At 34.3% G+C, this 13,439-nt stretch overlaps 1 protein-coding gene across 2 annotated transcripts in view; it reads right to left on the bottom strand.

Annotated features, from left to right (window-relative positions):
* Positions 1 to 495: 495 nt before the first annotated feature.
* Positions 496 to 13,439, bottom strand: part of LOC100569263 — a 74,804-nt gene continuing 61,860 nt past the window's right edge. For both annotated transcript variants that reach the window (XM_029486627.1, XM_029486628.1), the window contains 4 exons: positions 5,842 to 6,174; positions 4,943 to 5,468; positions 3,758 to 4,130; positions 496 to 1,629 (listed from right to left, as the gene is read on the bottom strand). In XM_029486627.1, the coding sequence (XP_029342487.1) occupies positions 1,096 to 1,629; positions 3,758 to 4,130; positions 4,943 to 5,468; positions 5,842 to 6,025 (1,617 nt within the window). In that variant the 5' untranslated portion in view covers positions 6,026 to 6,174 and the 3' untranslated portion in view covers positions 496 to 1,095. The remainder of the gene's footprint in view (positions 1,630 to 3,757; positions 4,131 to 4,942; positions 5,469 to 5,841; positions 6,175 to 13,439) is intronic.

Raw genomic sequence — 13,439 nt, 5'->3', positions numbered from 1 at the left:
AATAAATTACCTAGTTTTATTTTAAACTTTATTTTGCTTTCGTATATACATACATGATATATTAATAATTAAAGTCCGGTGTCAAGGTAATCTTTAGGAACACCTATAAACACGCTTATTAAAACGAATACAACATAAAAACTAAACATTTTTATAACAACAAAATAATAATAATAATTATAATATAATATATATATTTTATAATACACAAAAAACGTGACTAAATAATATTACATCAATATCGTTTCGCAACATTGTTATAGCTGCAATGTGTTCATTTCTATCACAGGCCTCAGGACGGAATAGTACACGAGAATATATATTATATAAATATAGATCAAATATTTTTATAAATCTATCAATGTATTGATATATACGTAATATGCTATATATATATATATTTATATTTGTGGGTTATAATTATTCGTTTAAAAAAATGTAAATCTTATTGTAACGTAGAAAAATATTAAATAATTTACAAGGCGTATATAAACTTAAAAATTATAAAAAAAAGTTACACGTAAAAAAAAAAAAAACAATACTTTTGAATATTTTGATTCGTAAAGCGATTATTATTACATTAATATTCTTTAATGAGGTTAACTTATTAATCATCACATTAGAAACGATTTCTCCGGGTGGAGAAAAAGATTGGCCGAGTCGTCGTAATAAAGCACGCGTGTCTATAGTGTGTAGGTACGCACACACACAATCTTCGCCTTTATATACGTATAATAAAAATAATAATAAAACTATTATTATTATTATTATTATTATTATTGTTGTTGTTGTTATTATAATAATAACAATAATAATATTATTTTGCTTGCAGTGCGCGCGAAACGGATGTATAGTTACAACAACGCGGATGAGGAATGCGTCCTGTTTTTTTCGTTCGTTTTCGGCGCGTTTCCGGGCTGCCATAGGAGATATAGGTCAGAGGTCAATGGTGGTGGTGGTGGTGGTGTTGGTGGTTTTGGACGTTGGTATTGGTATATGATAATTGGTGGTAAATGGTGGTAGCATCGATGGTGAGCGTAGTGGTGGCGATGGTAATGACGGTGACTCAGTGGTGATACTCGGCTGCGGTCCGGGCTATCTGGACGTGGATCTCCTGCCGCCACCGCCGCTGCCGCCTTTGACTGATTGCGTGACGGACGACAGCGATTGCGCCGGTTTGGCGGGCGTGGTGTGCGTATGCTGGTGCTTGGCAAGGTGAGCCTTTTGCCGGAAGCTCTTGCCACACACGGTGCACATGAACGGCTTTTCGCCGGTGTGGGTGCGTATGTGCACGTTCACCGAGTACTTGTCCTTGAAGCCTTTGCTGCATATGTGACAATGGTGCAGCGACCGTTCCTTCTTGGCGGGTGGTTGCCCGGCTGGCTGGTCGTCACCCGACGCCGAAGATGGTCCGCCGCCGACGCCACCCACACCGCCACCAGAACCGGCGATAGACGTCCCGGTGCCGCCGCCGGCCGACTGTTTCGTCTTACCGTTGGCGTGGTGTGATCGACGGTTATACTTCTTAGCCGGTCGAACGGGTGGTGACGATGAAGACGACGTGGACACCTGTTCCAGTTCCCGTTGGTCCAGCACTACCGTGGCCGGGATTTGCGATATGTTCGCCACCTACACAAACGGAATATAATAACAAATTATTATTATTGTCACCATCATAAAATAGGTAATAATAATATGGGCTATGGTGATGACTATCAGGGCTGTGAATTTAAGGCACAAGAAACAACCATTGCATATATACCTTGTATACAACCTTGTATTTAATATACAAGCACCATAGTATGAATCAAAAGCTTAAATTAAAATAAATTTCCAATCATTATGCTTATGGCCATCGTAAAATATATGTAAAATTCGAAAATTTTTACCATGAAAAAAAAAATAAACAGATGACAAATAATAGATATTCATATAAAAATTATTTGTTGAAATAATTTATGTAAAATAAACTGTTTATATTTAAATATTATAATATATTGGTGTTAATGCCAAATCCATAAGTTTTCACCGAATATCTATGAAAAATTTTTTTAAATTACTGATATAAATTAATATGCATTTATACAACATATTATAACATATTGCATATTATACATTAGAATCAATTAACATCAATATACTATGTTTAAATAATGCAAATAGATAGATAATATTCAAAATAAACATTCTTATTGCTAATATCTTGAATTCAATTTGTATCTCAATTATTTTGAACTCTGAATGAAATTGGTTCATCAAAATGTGAAATCATTAAATTCACATCCCGGGTGGTAACAACAATAAACAGCGGTCTGAGTATATATAAATTACCGGCTGAAAGGGTGTGCGTGGGGTTTGACCGTGTGGGTGACCCTCCGAGGTATAAATATAATCTGTTTGTGGTTATAATAATTTTAGAGGTATCAAATTTTTCGATTCCTGAATAATCGGTAGACAGCATTACAGCAAGGATAATATATTATTATACAATCACTATTTACAATTCGCATTAAGACAATGTAGGTACACCAATGAATTAAAGTGTCAAATTTTAGATCACATTTGAGTGGCCTCAACGTCCTATAATGTCATCACTCTTCTCGAGTGTAGCGCCGATTATTTGTATTATATATTATGTTTAATTATAACCTACTATTGTACATAGATCATAATACAGTATTGTTTTCATGCGGCACTTAAGTTTTACTTTTAATTTTAATTTATATGCTGCATTAAAGTGTTTTATCTCTTTCTGTATATTAAGAAAAAAAAATGCAAAAATGATATTGGCATAAATAAACATTGTACACTTATTTTAACTCTCGACAAAGATATTTTCTATCTGTTAATAATAGCTATTTGCAACCAATTGTGGCGTTTGATTAAAATCAACATTATAATTTTCGAGCTATAATTTTACGAATATTTTACGAATAATTATAATAAAGCATTAGTGTATACCTACAGTGATTAAATCTCCACAAGGCGGCTCTATATATAGGTAAGTAGTGTTACTGTTACATGTACACACATTATAAATATACACGAACATAATATTAAAAGTACTATATTTTAAGACCAGCTCACCGCAGGATCATTTATGATTTCGCAAAACGTTTAATGCCAACTGGTTTAAAACAATATTATGTCAGTTCTATACGCGCGGCATAACAACACTGCACCTCGTGGCTCGTACCTAACTATTATATTAATATTAATATAATAATTATTACGTAATAAATATGATTGATATTTGTTTAGTATATATAGATGACGGGGATCGGCAGCTTCTACGGTGCAGAATTATTCAATTAACGCTGGGGTTAAAGATCTTCTTGCAAATAAACTAGATTCGCGTATTTGCGCAAATACCTACAATTTTATAGCTTTTTTTTTTTTACTTAATCAGTATTAACAGATCGCTTGAAATACGAAAAGACGTTTGGAAAGTAGTTTATACATTTTGAAAATGCATACGAATGATTATTATTATTTATTTTAAAAAAACTATTGATTTAAGAAAGTACCTATAATATGTATAGAGATAGAGATCTACTGTTGAAAATATATTCTAGTCACCCGTGTGGTATTAAACGCTCGTAAAAAAGATGTCTACAATGAAAAACGCCTTTCTGGAAATATTTGATTTCGGCGACGATTCCAAAGTCGTGTGCGTACATTACGTTATAATATTATGGTTGTTGTGTGATCGAGTGGAGATTTTATATGGGGCGGACAAAAAAGGCATAATATTTACCTCAGCGGCGATGAAGGACACGAACCCTTGACTAGTGGGGCAGTACTGCTGGAACGACTGAGACATGTCGCTGTCCAGGCCATCGATGTATTGGAAGTCAAAGTCTGGCAAGAGGAGATCATCGACGTTCTGCGCGGAGGCCCCGTCACCGGCCACCAGCAGCGACATCGAAGGCATATCGTCATCGATCATGACGATCGTGTTGCCATTGATGCCGTTGCTGCAGGTGCTGTTCGTCGCCAGCACGTCTTGCATATCCACGGTGGACGTCGACGGGTACGACGCGACATCTTGCATCGACTGCGGTCCCGGCGACGAGTTTTGGCTGTCCGATGCGGTCGACACCGATGGCTTGACGTCCTTGTCGCCGTACCTGAGCACACGGATCACAGAGCATTGTTAAGTCACCGTTTCTATAGGCGTTCACACGACTATTTAACATAATCACTATTTATTATATAACCAGAAGCAACCAGAAACACTTCAAAACTATACTTACCACGACTGGACAAGCAAATACCGAATGGCGTTTACATTTATAATTTACTGTCAGTCTATAACGAGTGTATAATATATGCAACTAAAATACACTTTCGTCGGCATAGTGCCTGCATGATTAACACTTTAGGTCTAGACTTCTAGAGTATTATTTTAAGAGCTGTAAAGTATATTAAGACGTAATAGCTTAAAAATGCGTTTCATGATTACAGAATTGTATGCACTTTAAATTAAACATTTTTTAGTTCATTTTTATTCGAAAATAATTGTATTTATTGTCATTTCGTTTTTAATTTTATGGATTTCTAGTAATTAAATTAATGTTTTCAACCTTTACACACATTTTGCACACCGTTTACAAATTTAAATATATATTTTCGTGATGAGACGACAACTAATCACGTTTGAAAACTTTAAAATTTTTTTGTAACAATCGTTGACACATTTTAGGTTGGCTACATCGTGCATTAGTATAGTGAAATTCAATATAAAAACCGGATACAATTATATGCTAGCTCATATCTTAAGTATTTGAAAGAGCTTTAATGTGATGCGTGATGCTTTATTATGTTATGCAATTGTAAAGTATTTTTTTCACATTTATAGTCACTATTTAGTGTTTTGTTGCCTTAAAATAATAATATGCATAATACATATAAATATGAAATATATTATGTGTGGTTTTACCTCTGGTGGTGGTTATGATTGGTTTTGCCCAGCAACGCGTTCCGGAGAAGCTCATCGCCCGTATACTCGACGGATTCCTGTTTGATGTACTCCTGCAGCGGTTCCTGTTTGATGTACTCCGTCAACGGTTCCTGTTTGATGTACTCCCCCAAAGGTTCCTGTTTGATGTACCTGCCAGAGCCCACCGGGTCCGTGGATTCGGCGCCGTTCATCGACAACAGCGACTCGTCGAAGTTGCTCACCGCGTTGGAGTCCTGGTGGTGTTCGGTTAGGGCTGGCATGCACCACAGTGGTTCGCCGACGCCGCCATCCGAGTTGTTCACCACCTCCACCGTGTAGATGGCACCGTCCGTGTTTAACGTCCGCCATTGGTCTACTATGTCCGACTTGTCGTTGAACGAGCTGGGCGTGCAGTCCAAGTCGAAGCCGTGGTCGCCACTAATGATCGTCTCGAAGCTGTTGTTGTTGTTGTTGTTGCTGTTGTTGTTATTGTTGTTGGCGAACGTGAATTCGTTGTTGTTCCTCTCTGCACTCAGACAAACACAATATTTCCAGATAAGTTCGATTTATGAGAACATTTTTATGTACAATACTATTTAAATTTATACACAGGCTGCAGGTATAATTTACTATAATACCTATATAAATATATAATTAAAGTAATACCAAACGTACATTATAACATAATATTACACTTTGATAGAACGCACTGTGCAACTGTACAATAACAAATAATGCCACGTGCCTGTTATATTATAAATATATGTATAGACTATAGAGAGTGTACCAAGAAAATCTGTCGTGTTATGGCATGTTATTTAAATGTAAAATCGAAAGATGTTCGTGTTAACATTGATTCGACATAATATTATAACAACAATGGTAATAATAGTGCTCACCTGACAGGGACGGGTCGTTCAGCAAATGATCCACCGACGTGTTGATCCGATGCGATCCGTCGTGAAGGGTCTCCAGGTGGAGCCCAAGCTCCATTAGTCGGAGGCTGTCTCGGTTACCCGTGTCCGGGCCGTTGTCTCCCGAATACAGTGCAGTCTTTAGATAGTCGGTGGACGCAACGTCCATAATATTGTGAAATCGAATTTCGGTCCAAACGGTATTCCACCTGCAGGTCGTACACCCAATCACATTTTCCAGGCGGAAGCACGCGTGTCCGAACCGACGTGCGAACGACTGTTGTAAGTAATCGCGGAACGAGACGGCAACAATTCAATCTGCAAGACAAACGCATAACAATATTATTATTATTATTGTAAAATTATAAATCAACGATTGGATCGGTCGGCCACCGCAGACACATCCGGTATCCGCGGCGGCGGTGTAGAATAGCAATACGAAATAAGCGGTAGATTAAACGGCAGCGTATAACGAACGTGGGTTTTACAAGGAAGACCAATATATATGTATAAATAATATAATATAACTGTATAGTATTATGATACAAGTCGAACGTTTGATTGAACGAAATCGCTTTCCACGCAATCGAGGAGAAACATCCGTCGAGTCTAATTTGAGTTTAAGGTTAGGTCTATTTTTCATCTTGTAAACATAGATGTTTTTTTATAATATATCAGTATATTACGGTCATATACTTATTGTAATATTATGTGTTACTGGATTATATGGCGTCTGTAGTAGCGTTGTATATTATACCTATCATTTTAAACGCATATATGATTGGATTTGTAGGTTAAATGTGTCTTGACGTTATGCGTGTTCGAGACGTAAAAACAAAAATAGAACGCGTATTAATGCAATAACGAGTAACGTCATAAACGAAAATGAACGAAGATATAATATAACGTATCTTGAGAATTAATGAAGCATTATAGGTTCTACACAATTTGAATGTTTAGGTAAAAACTGATTTGGTGCTAGGAGTACCTATGCGAATCGTATAATATTTCGTCAAATCTTACATTATAGTAGATCTGGAATACGATAATAATTTTCGAATAAACAGTTAGGTACATCACAATATGTTGTAAACCGGACGTCATATATAAAAAGCATATATTATCGGTAGGTAGTGTAATTTTCCATTTTTGGGAAAGTCTCTAAAGAAGTTTGTTTTGAACCCCATTAATGAATTATTATTAGGTATACGCTTGATTGACCATATACACGCATGCTAAAGTTTTTTTTTTAAAAAGAAGTACTCCAATTAAAAAATAAATCATGTTTATCATATTATATATTATCATAAACCGGTAATTGTATAAAAGTTTAAATATATGTATGTATATATTCATACTATCGTACATATTATCATGCACAATACATAATTATATACAGAGCAGTTGTCGTAAAAAAATAAACATAGCTCAACTATACGGTGGCTGCTTATATATAGGGAGGCCGAAGGCCCGCATAATTCAGAAGAAATTAATACAGTATTATTAATGCATGTACCTATTATGTAGAGGAGGTCAGGAGATATACGTCATAATGTTTCATCGATATATTGAAAAAATTGATTATTTATATTTTTACATAAATAATATTATTAAGTATACAATATAATATAAATTTAGACATTTAGTACCTATTAGAATTATATAATTTTAAGCGTGCTTATAATATTATAAATTCCACTTACACAACGTTATGGGATAGTGGTATATATAATATTGGTATAATTTTAGTGGTGTCGAGTGGGCAGTTAAAAACAAAATGTAAATTTCAAGGAGTTAACTACGCATCCGGATGTCATACACCCGTCAGCAGTGTTCCATAAAATTATTTTACTTTTCTTATTTCTTAATAGCAGTCGGTACAATATAATTGTATTTTATATGCACAATGTATTAAATTGATGTGATGTCATGACGTCATACAACATAAGTTCGTTAAAACATTATTAGGTAGAAAACTAATTACTGGTCGGCGGCACTCGCGACCCATACGCAGCCATATAGTATAGGTTGTTCACGTACAACAGTAATATGGTACGTAGGTATGGCCCGAAGCTCATCATCATAATCAAAGGTGAAACGCTTCGTCCGCAAAGCCGGCCGCCCGGTAAAGGACCCGACGGAAATTATAGTGGAATTTCCGGGTATCCAATTTTTTTTTTTAGACAAATCGTTAAATAATTTATCTGACACGATATTATTTTAAGATTATTAGCGGTGAAATTTAATCGACCGACGATTTATTCAAAAGGTTTAAAAGAAAAAAAAATATTATTATACCGTATGTTTTCGTGGAAAAAAAAATTTACTTGAAATAAAATATAAATACTGATAAAATAAAGAGAGAATAAAATAATAATGAACGACACACCGCAGTGCATATTATTATATTCCGTCCGCACGTCTTTCAGTTGCACAACAGCACATTTTCTGCTACCGGTTCACACACTCACGCTTATGAACTCTTATAATAGGTACATATAGGTGCTATAGGACGTACAAAACCCATATTCGATACGTCGATCATAAGTATAGAACACATGTACATTATATATTATAACTCTAAAGGTTAACAGTTGTGTATATAGGTAACGTTTAGACGGCCGGACGGTTACATATGTGCAAGTCTATACAGAATTGTTCGATATCATCTCTCTATGATATATTGTAAAACTATAATTCGATACTTCGATAACAGAAAACAAAAGCCGTTTGAACGCGTATATATAGTACACTATATTATTTTTATCATCGTCAGACTGTAACATAGGCGAAGATCGAGGAGGCTTAGTCCTCCCTAAAATAATTTATTTGAAGTTAAAGCCCTCCTAAAAATTAAAAAAATAAGCAATATCCTTCTTTAGTACCTACAGATTACATATTATTATGATTGTGTATGGATAATTCTTTATTATACCTATTAATTTATTATATGTGGAAACTATGTGATATTCATTTATTTTTAAGATAACATACTGCGATTACCGACCAATACCCGGTGTCACAATGTACAATATCAAATAATATAATATTTTAATTGTGTTCATATTATTATTGTGCGTTTGTGATTCGTACCTACTGTTCCAGTATCATTCTATCAATCTAATACTATAATAAATTATAAAATTATATAAGGGAAACCTGAATAAGACGTAAAATGGGACAATCCCATTTTGTCTACACTTGTATTTTGTAATAAAATTATTTTTCTGGTAATTATAATCTCAAATTTTTCTCATTGAATATTTTTCGATACCCTATTTTAAACACATTTAACAAAAAATGCAAAAGATTAATAACATTAACTTAAATTTGTAATTGTATTTCATTAATTTCTCTTTTTATGTCCATAGCTATCATAAATATTATCATAACGAGAAACTTATACTTATTACTACATTCTATATAGACAATAAAATACGTTTGTGTTACATGGGTACATGTAACAGTTAGTTTGATAGGTGTGCAGGGATCTGTTTGCTACCAAATATTTTGAGCCCCTCTCAACATTTTACAAGATAATAGTAAAAATAATAGTAATAATATAATATTACCCAAACCTCTGTGTGATATATACGATGTGATCTATACGAGGTAGTAAAAGCCATAGACGCAAATTGCGTTTGGGATTTGGGGGGGGGGGGCTATAGACATTTTTGGGAGGGCTTAGTCCCTAAAGCCCCCCCCCCTATTTTCACCTATATAGCGTACAGTAGAACTAGGTATATAATAATATAATAGTTGTGGTAAAGGTACGTTATTAAGAGCTCAGTCTGCTGCAGTCATTTTATGGCTAGATAGCCCATATAATATTATAATTCTTAATAATAAGTATTACTCTGCAGTGCAGTGATCTACAGGTAACTGCAGCAGCAGATAAGTAATTTTTATTTATTTCGATAGTTCTCATATGTCGAAACGTATCCAGTACATAACGAGTACACGCACACGCACACACACACACACACACAAACACACACAAATGGAAACATTTATTATACACGCACACCACTGTGTACACGAATCGCCCGGGGCCGTAGTAACCTACTTACGGGCGTCGGCTTTTTAACACACGCGCACATATCATGTATATGGGTATGAGCACCGGCGCGCACATAACATAATAATGTTATAATATTTTCTCGATTCGGACTTGCTATTATAATATTATAATTTATTGTCGGGTGTATATTATAATATTATAGGTACCTAGTGTAGTTCGGGTGCGGGCCACGATGTTGAAGACGACGACGACGACGCGCGACGGTTAATCGGTTTTTGAATAGTACCCAATAGGTTTTTGTTTTCGTCCCTCGCCGGTGTCTGCTGCAGTGTGAACGGGTTCAAATCGTGAATTCGACGTCATGTCCCTATTTCTCCTCGCCCCCCCCCCCCTCGCAGCACTCGTTATCACGTATCGCGGTATGCGTACGACGCGTATCTACTGCACATCATACGCGTAAACGAAGAGTGACGACAGAGAATATCGCGATAGAGCTGCGGAGACCGCGCACTATACCTACAATATATAATATTATTGTGTCGGAAACACGGCATTTCAATGATAAATCACGGAGTGTACCTATATCTACACATTTATATGCATGTTGGAGATGTATTATATATATTATCTTATATCTTATATATATATATATATCTGTGTGTGTATGATGGAAATCATTGGGAAGCTGAGAAAGTTTCGGCGCACGAAGTCGGGACAATATGTGTGTCACGAACACGGACGGGCGGCGCATGAGGGTAGGATATCTGCGAGGGTTCCATAATGAGTCGTATATTGTATTACCTTCGTATTATATTATTATATACGGATTTATGTAACGTAACAAAAAAAAATAAAAACGGCATTATGTCACTGCTATTATTATCACACGCTCCAAATTGAATAGTTTCTGAATTTTAATATCATATACCTAAGTCAATAATCTCAAAGACAGTCAACCACAATGTATATATGGTACTGCTGTATCGTTATAATATATTTGCGGCGGTCATGTGACAAATCGTTTGCATATGAATGAAAAAGTGTTCGTGAACTAATGACCATTGCAAACACTGTCATAATATGAACGTAAAATAGCGTAGATACTCGCGAATTGAATTATAAAACCTTAAATCGATTAAAATTAAAAGCAAACATGTTGACTTTTATGCTTATAACATAATACAATAAAAGCTTTCATGTTATTTTTGCCTTTTGGTAATTTAGTCTAATTATATAATATAGATTTACAGACTTTAGCCTCAATGAATTAGGTCTAATTTGAATTTAGTCCAACATTTGTTTAATATTTAGTCCATATTAACCAATATTAGTCGTACAATTCATACCGGCTACAGTCTACATATTTTAAGTATATTTGTTACAAAAGTCCATTACATACGAACAGATAGCTAACTTTTCTAATTTGAATGATTTGTTTTTTTTTATTAAACGATGTTTTTTATTTGAGTTTACGAGGTGATTTTGTTGGTATATATATAATATATATAAATACAGTTAGGTTTTTATTTTAAATGTTTTCATCTTCACATGGATTTCATTGTATTTTTAATTCATAATAAAAATCTCTCTGACGAATCATGATTTCAACATTTTCGTTATAATGCTCATAGCTTCTGACAATTTGCTCTTGTCTTTTATTTCTCCACCCTTCTTTGATGAGTAATGTTTTATTTGATTACGGTGGCCTAAATAGCTAATTTTAAAAAGGAACTAGACATAAACGCATATTTGGCATTCATTATTAGGTACATGTACAACATTTATTAGATCTAATCATAACGAGGTTAAAGAATAATGATTTTGGACCTTAAATATTACATCTTTAAACCCAAATATCATATTATTTATTTATATATATTTGCATTTAGTTAACATCTCAATAAGTTCACATTCAACTATTCAAGTATGATTTACGACTTTAAACTGTAATAATAAAATTTATCATAACTCTCGACATAATGACTTACATATATAATATATGGGTACCTATAATGAATATTATTATACATTATAATAAGCGGCCTAATACTCGTATTATTGGAATAAACAATTGTAAAAAAAAGTAAATAATTGCATAATGTTCATTATTGTTTATAATGGTGTCGGTGTCTGACAAGTTTTACTTGAACTGCCGATAAGAATCATCGCAATATCTTTGTTTCGTGGGAAATGATTCAGTGGCCGCTCGAAATTAAACCACTGCGGTGTACCTAGATAGGTTAAAAAAAAAGCGACAACAAAACAATTGCAGTTTATATAAAAACGAGTTTGGTGTGTTTCTATACAGTCCACTTGCAGTAAAAAGCTAATATATATGTATATCCTCAATAAGGCGTGACAGAAATATAGTTATTAAATATTCGCAACTATGATATTAATTTTCCCAACAGTTTTTTTTTCTTACCACTGCCGTACGCCAGAGTGAATAATACCCGCCAAAATATTGTAGATGATATTAATTGTACTGAGCACAAATCACGAACGCTAGACAATAATATTGGTAAAAACAATTGAACGGAAACCGGAGAGAAATTAAATGTAAAAAAAAAAATCAAAAATAATAATACTCGTTAAGCCATCATCAAATACTCATCTACAAACTTCTGCATGTTCTGGTAGTGTATATAATTATAATTATAAGTTTGGCTCTTGGTTAAATCCGTAATTTTTCTTTTTTAAATATAATAAATAAATAATGGCACGGTTGGGCGACTTTACCCAGTGTACCTGCTATACATATATACGTACAGTTTTCGAGAAACCTATGTCCGAAACGATCACGAACAATACGATATATAGCTTTCTAGAAAATTATTATGACGAGAGACACCACCACGGCTGCTGCGGCAGTTTAATGATACACGAGCAAAAGGGAGATCGTTATTAGATATTATACGCGTATATATGCATTCCTACACCTAACCTCTAACCACTAACCAGTAACCGATAAGCATTTTTAATGCGCCGTCGCCGGAACATAATAATAATAATATTATACTTATACACTGAAATGTTATAAATGCGTCTAATTACCGATTCATGTTATAACATATTATTAATATTATTATACAAGACAGCCGCATCGTGGCTGTTGGAGGCCTAAATTAGTATAACTCGAAAATAATAATTAATTTATTATCAGAAAGTTGTAATAATTACTATACCTACTTACGTCTATCGTATTATCATTATATTATTATTGTTTTAGCGCTTTCGATCATGCCACCCGATCACATTCGAACGGGATAAACATATATAATATATTATATTATTATGATTCGTTATTCAATTTCGTACGAGCTGTAGTGCGCAAAAATGTTAGCGGCGATGATGACATCACCAATTAATATATAAACATTATACATTTGCTAGTAATGAACACAGTGATCAGAATTTCACGCGTGATTAATTTAATATCCAAAATCTAGAAAAAACGTGTATACTTAAGTTTATTTTTATTGATTTTAATTACATCGCCACATCGGCTACTGCGCTACCTAGCTGCAGGCTTTTAGTTTGCATTATATGTATTTACATAGTA

Source organism: Acyrthosiphon pisum, chromosome A1, assembly GCF_005508785.2.
Source record: "Acyrthosiphon pisum isolate AL4f chromosome A1, pea_aphid_22Mar2018_4r6ur, whole genome shotgun sequence".
NCBI lineage: Eukaryota > Metazoa > Arthropoda > Insecta > Hemiptera > Aphididae > Acyrthosiphon > Acyrthosiphon pisum.
The sequence above is the reverse complement of the archived record's forward strand: the minus strand, read 5'-3'. Positions and strand labels throughout refer to the sequence as shown.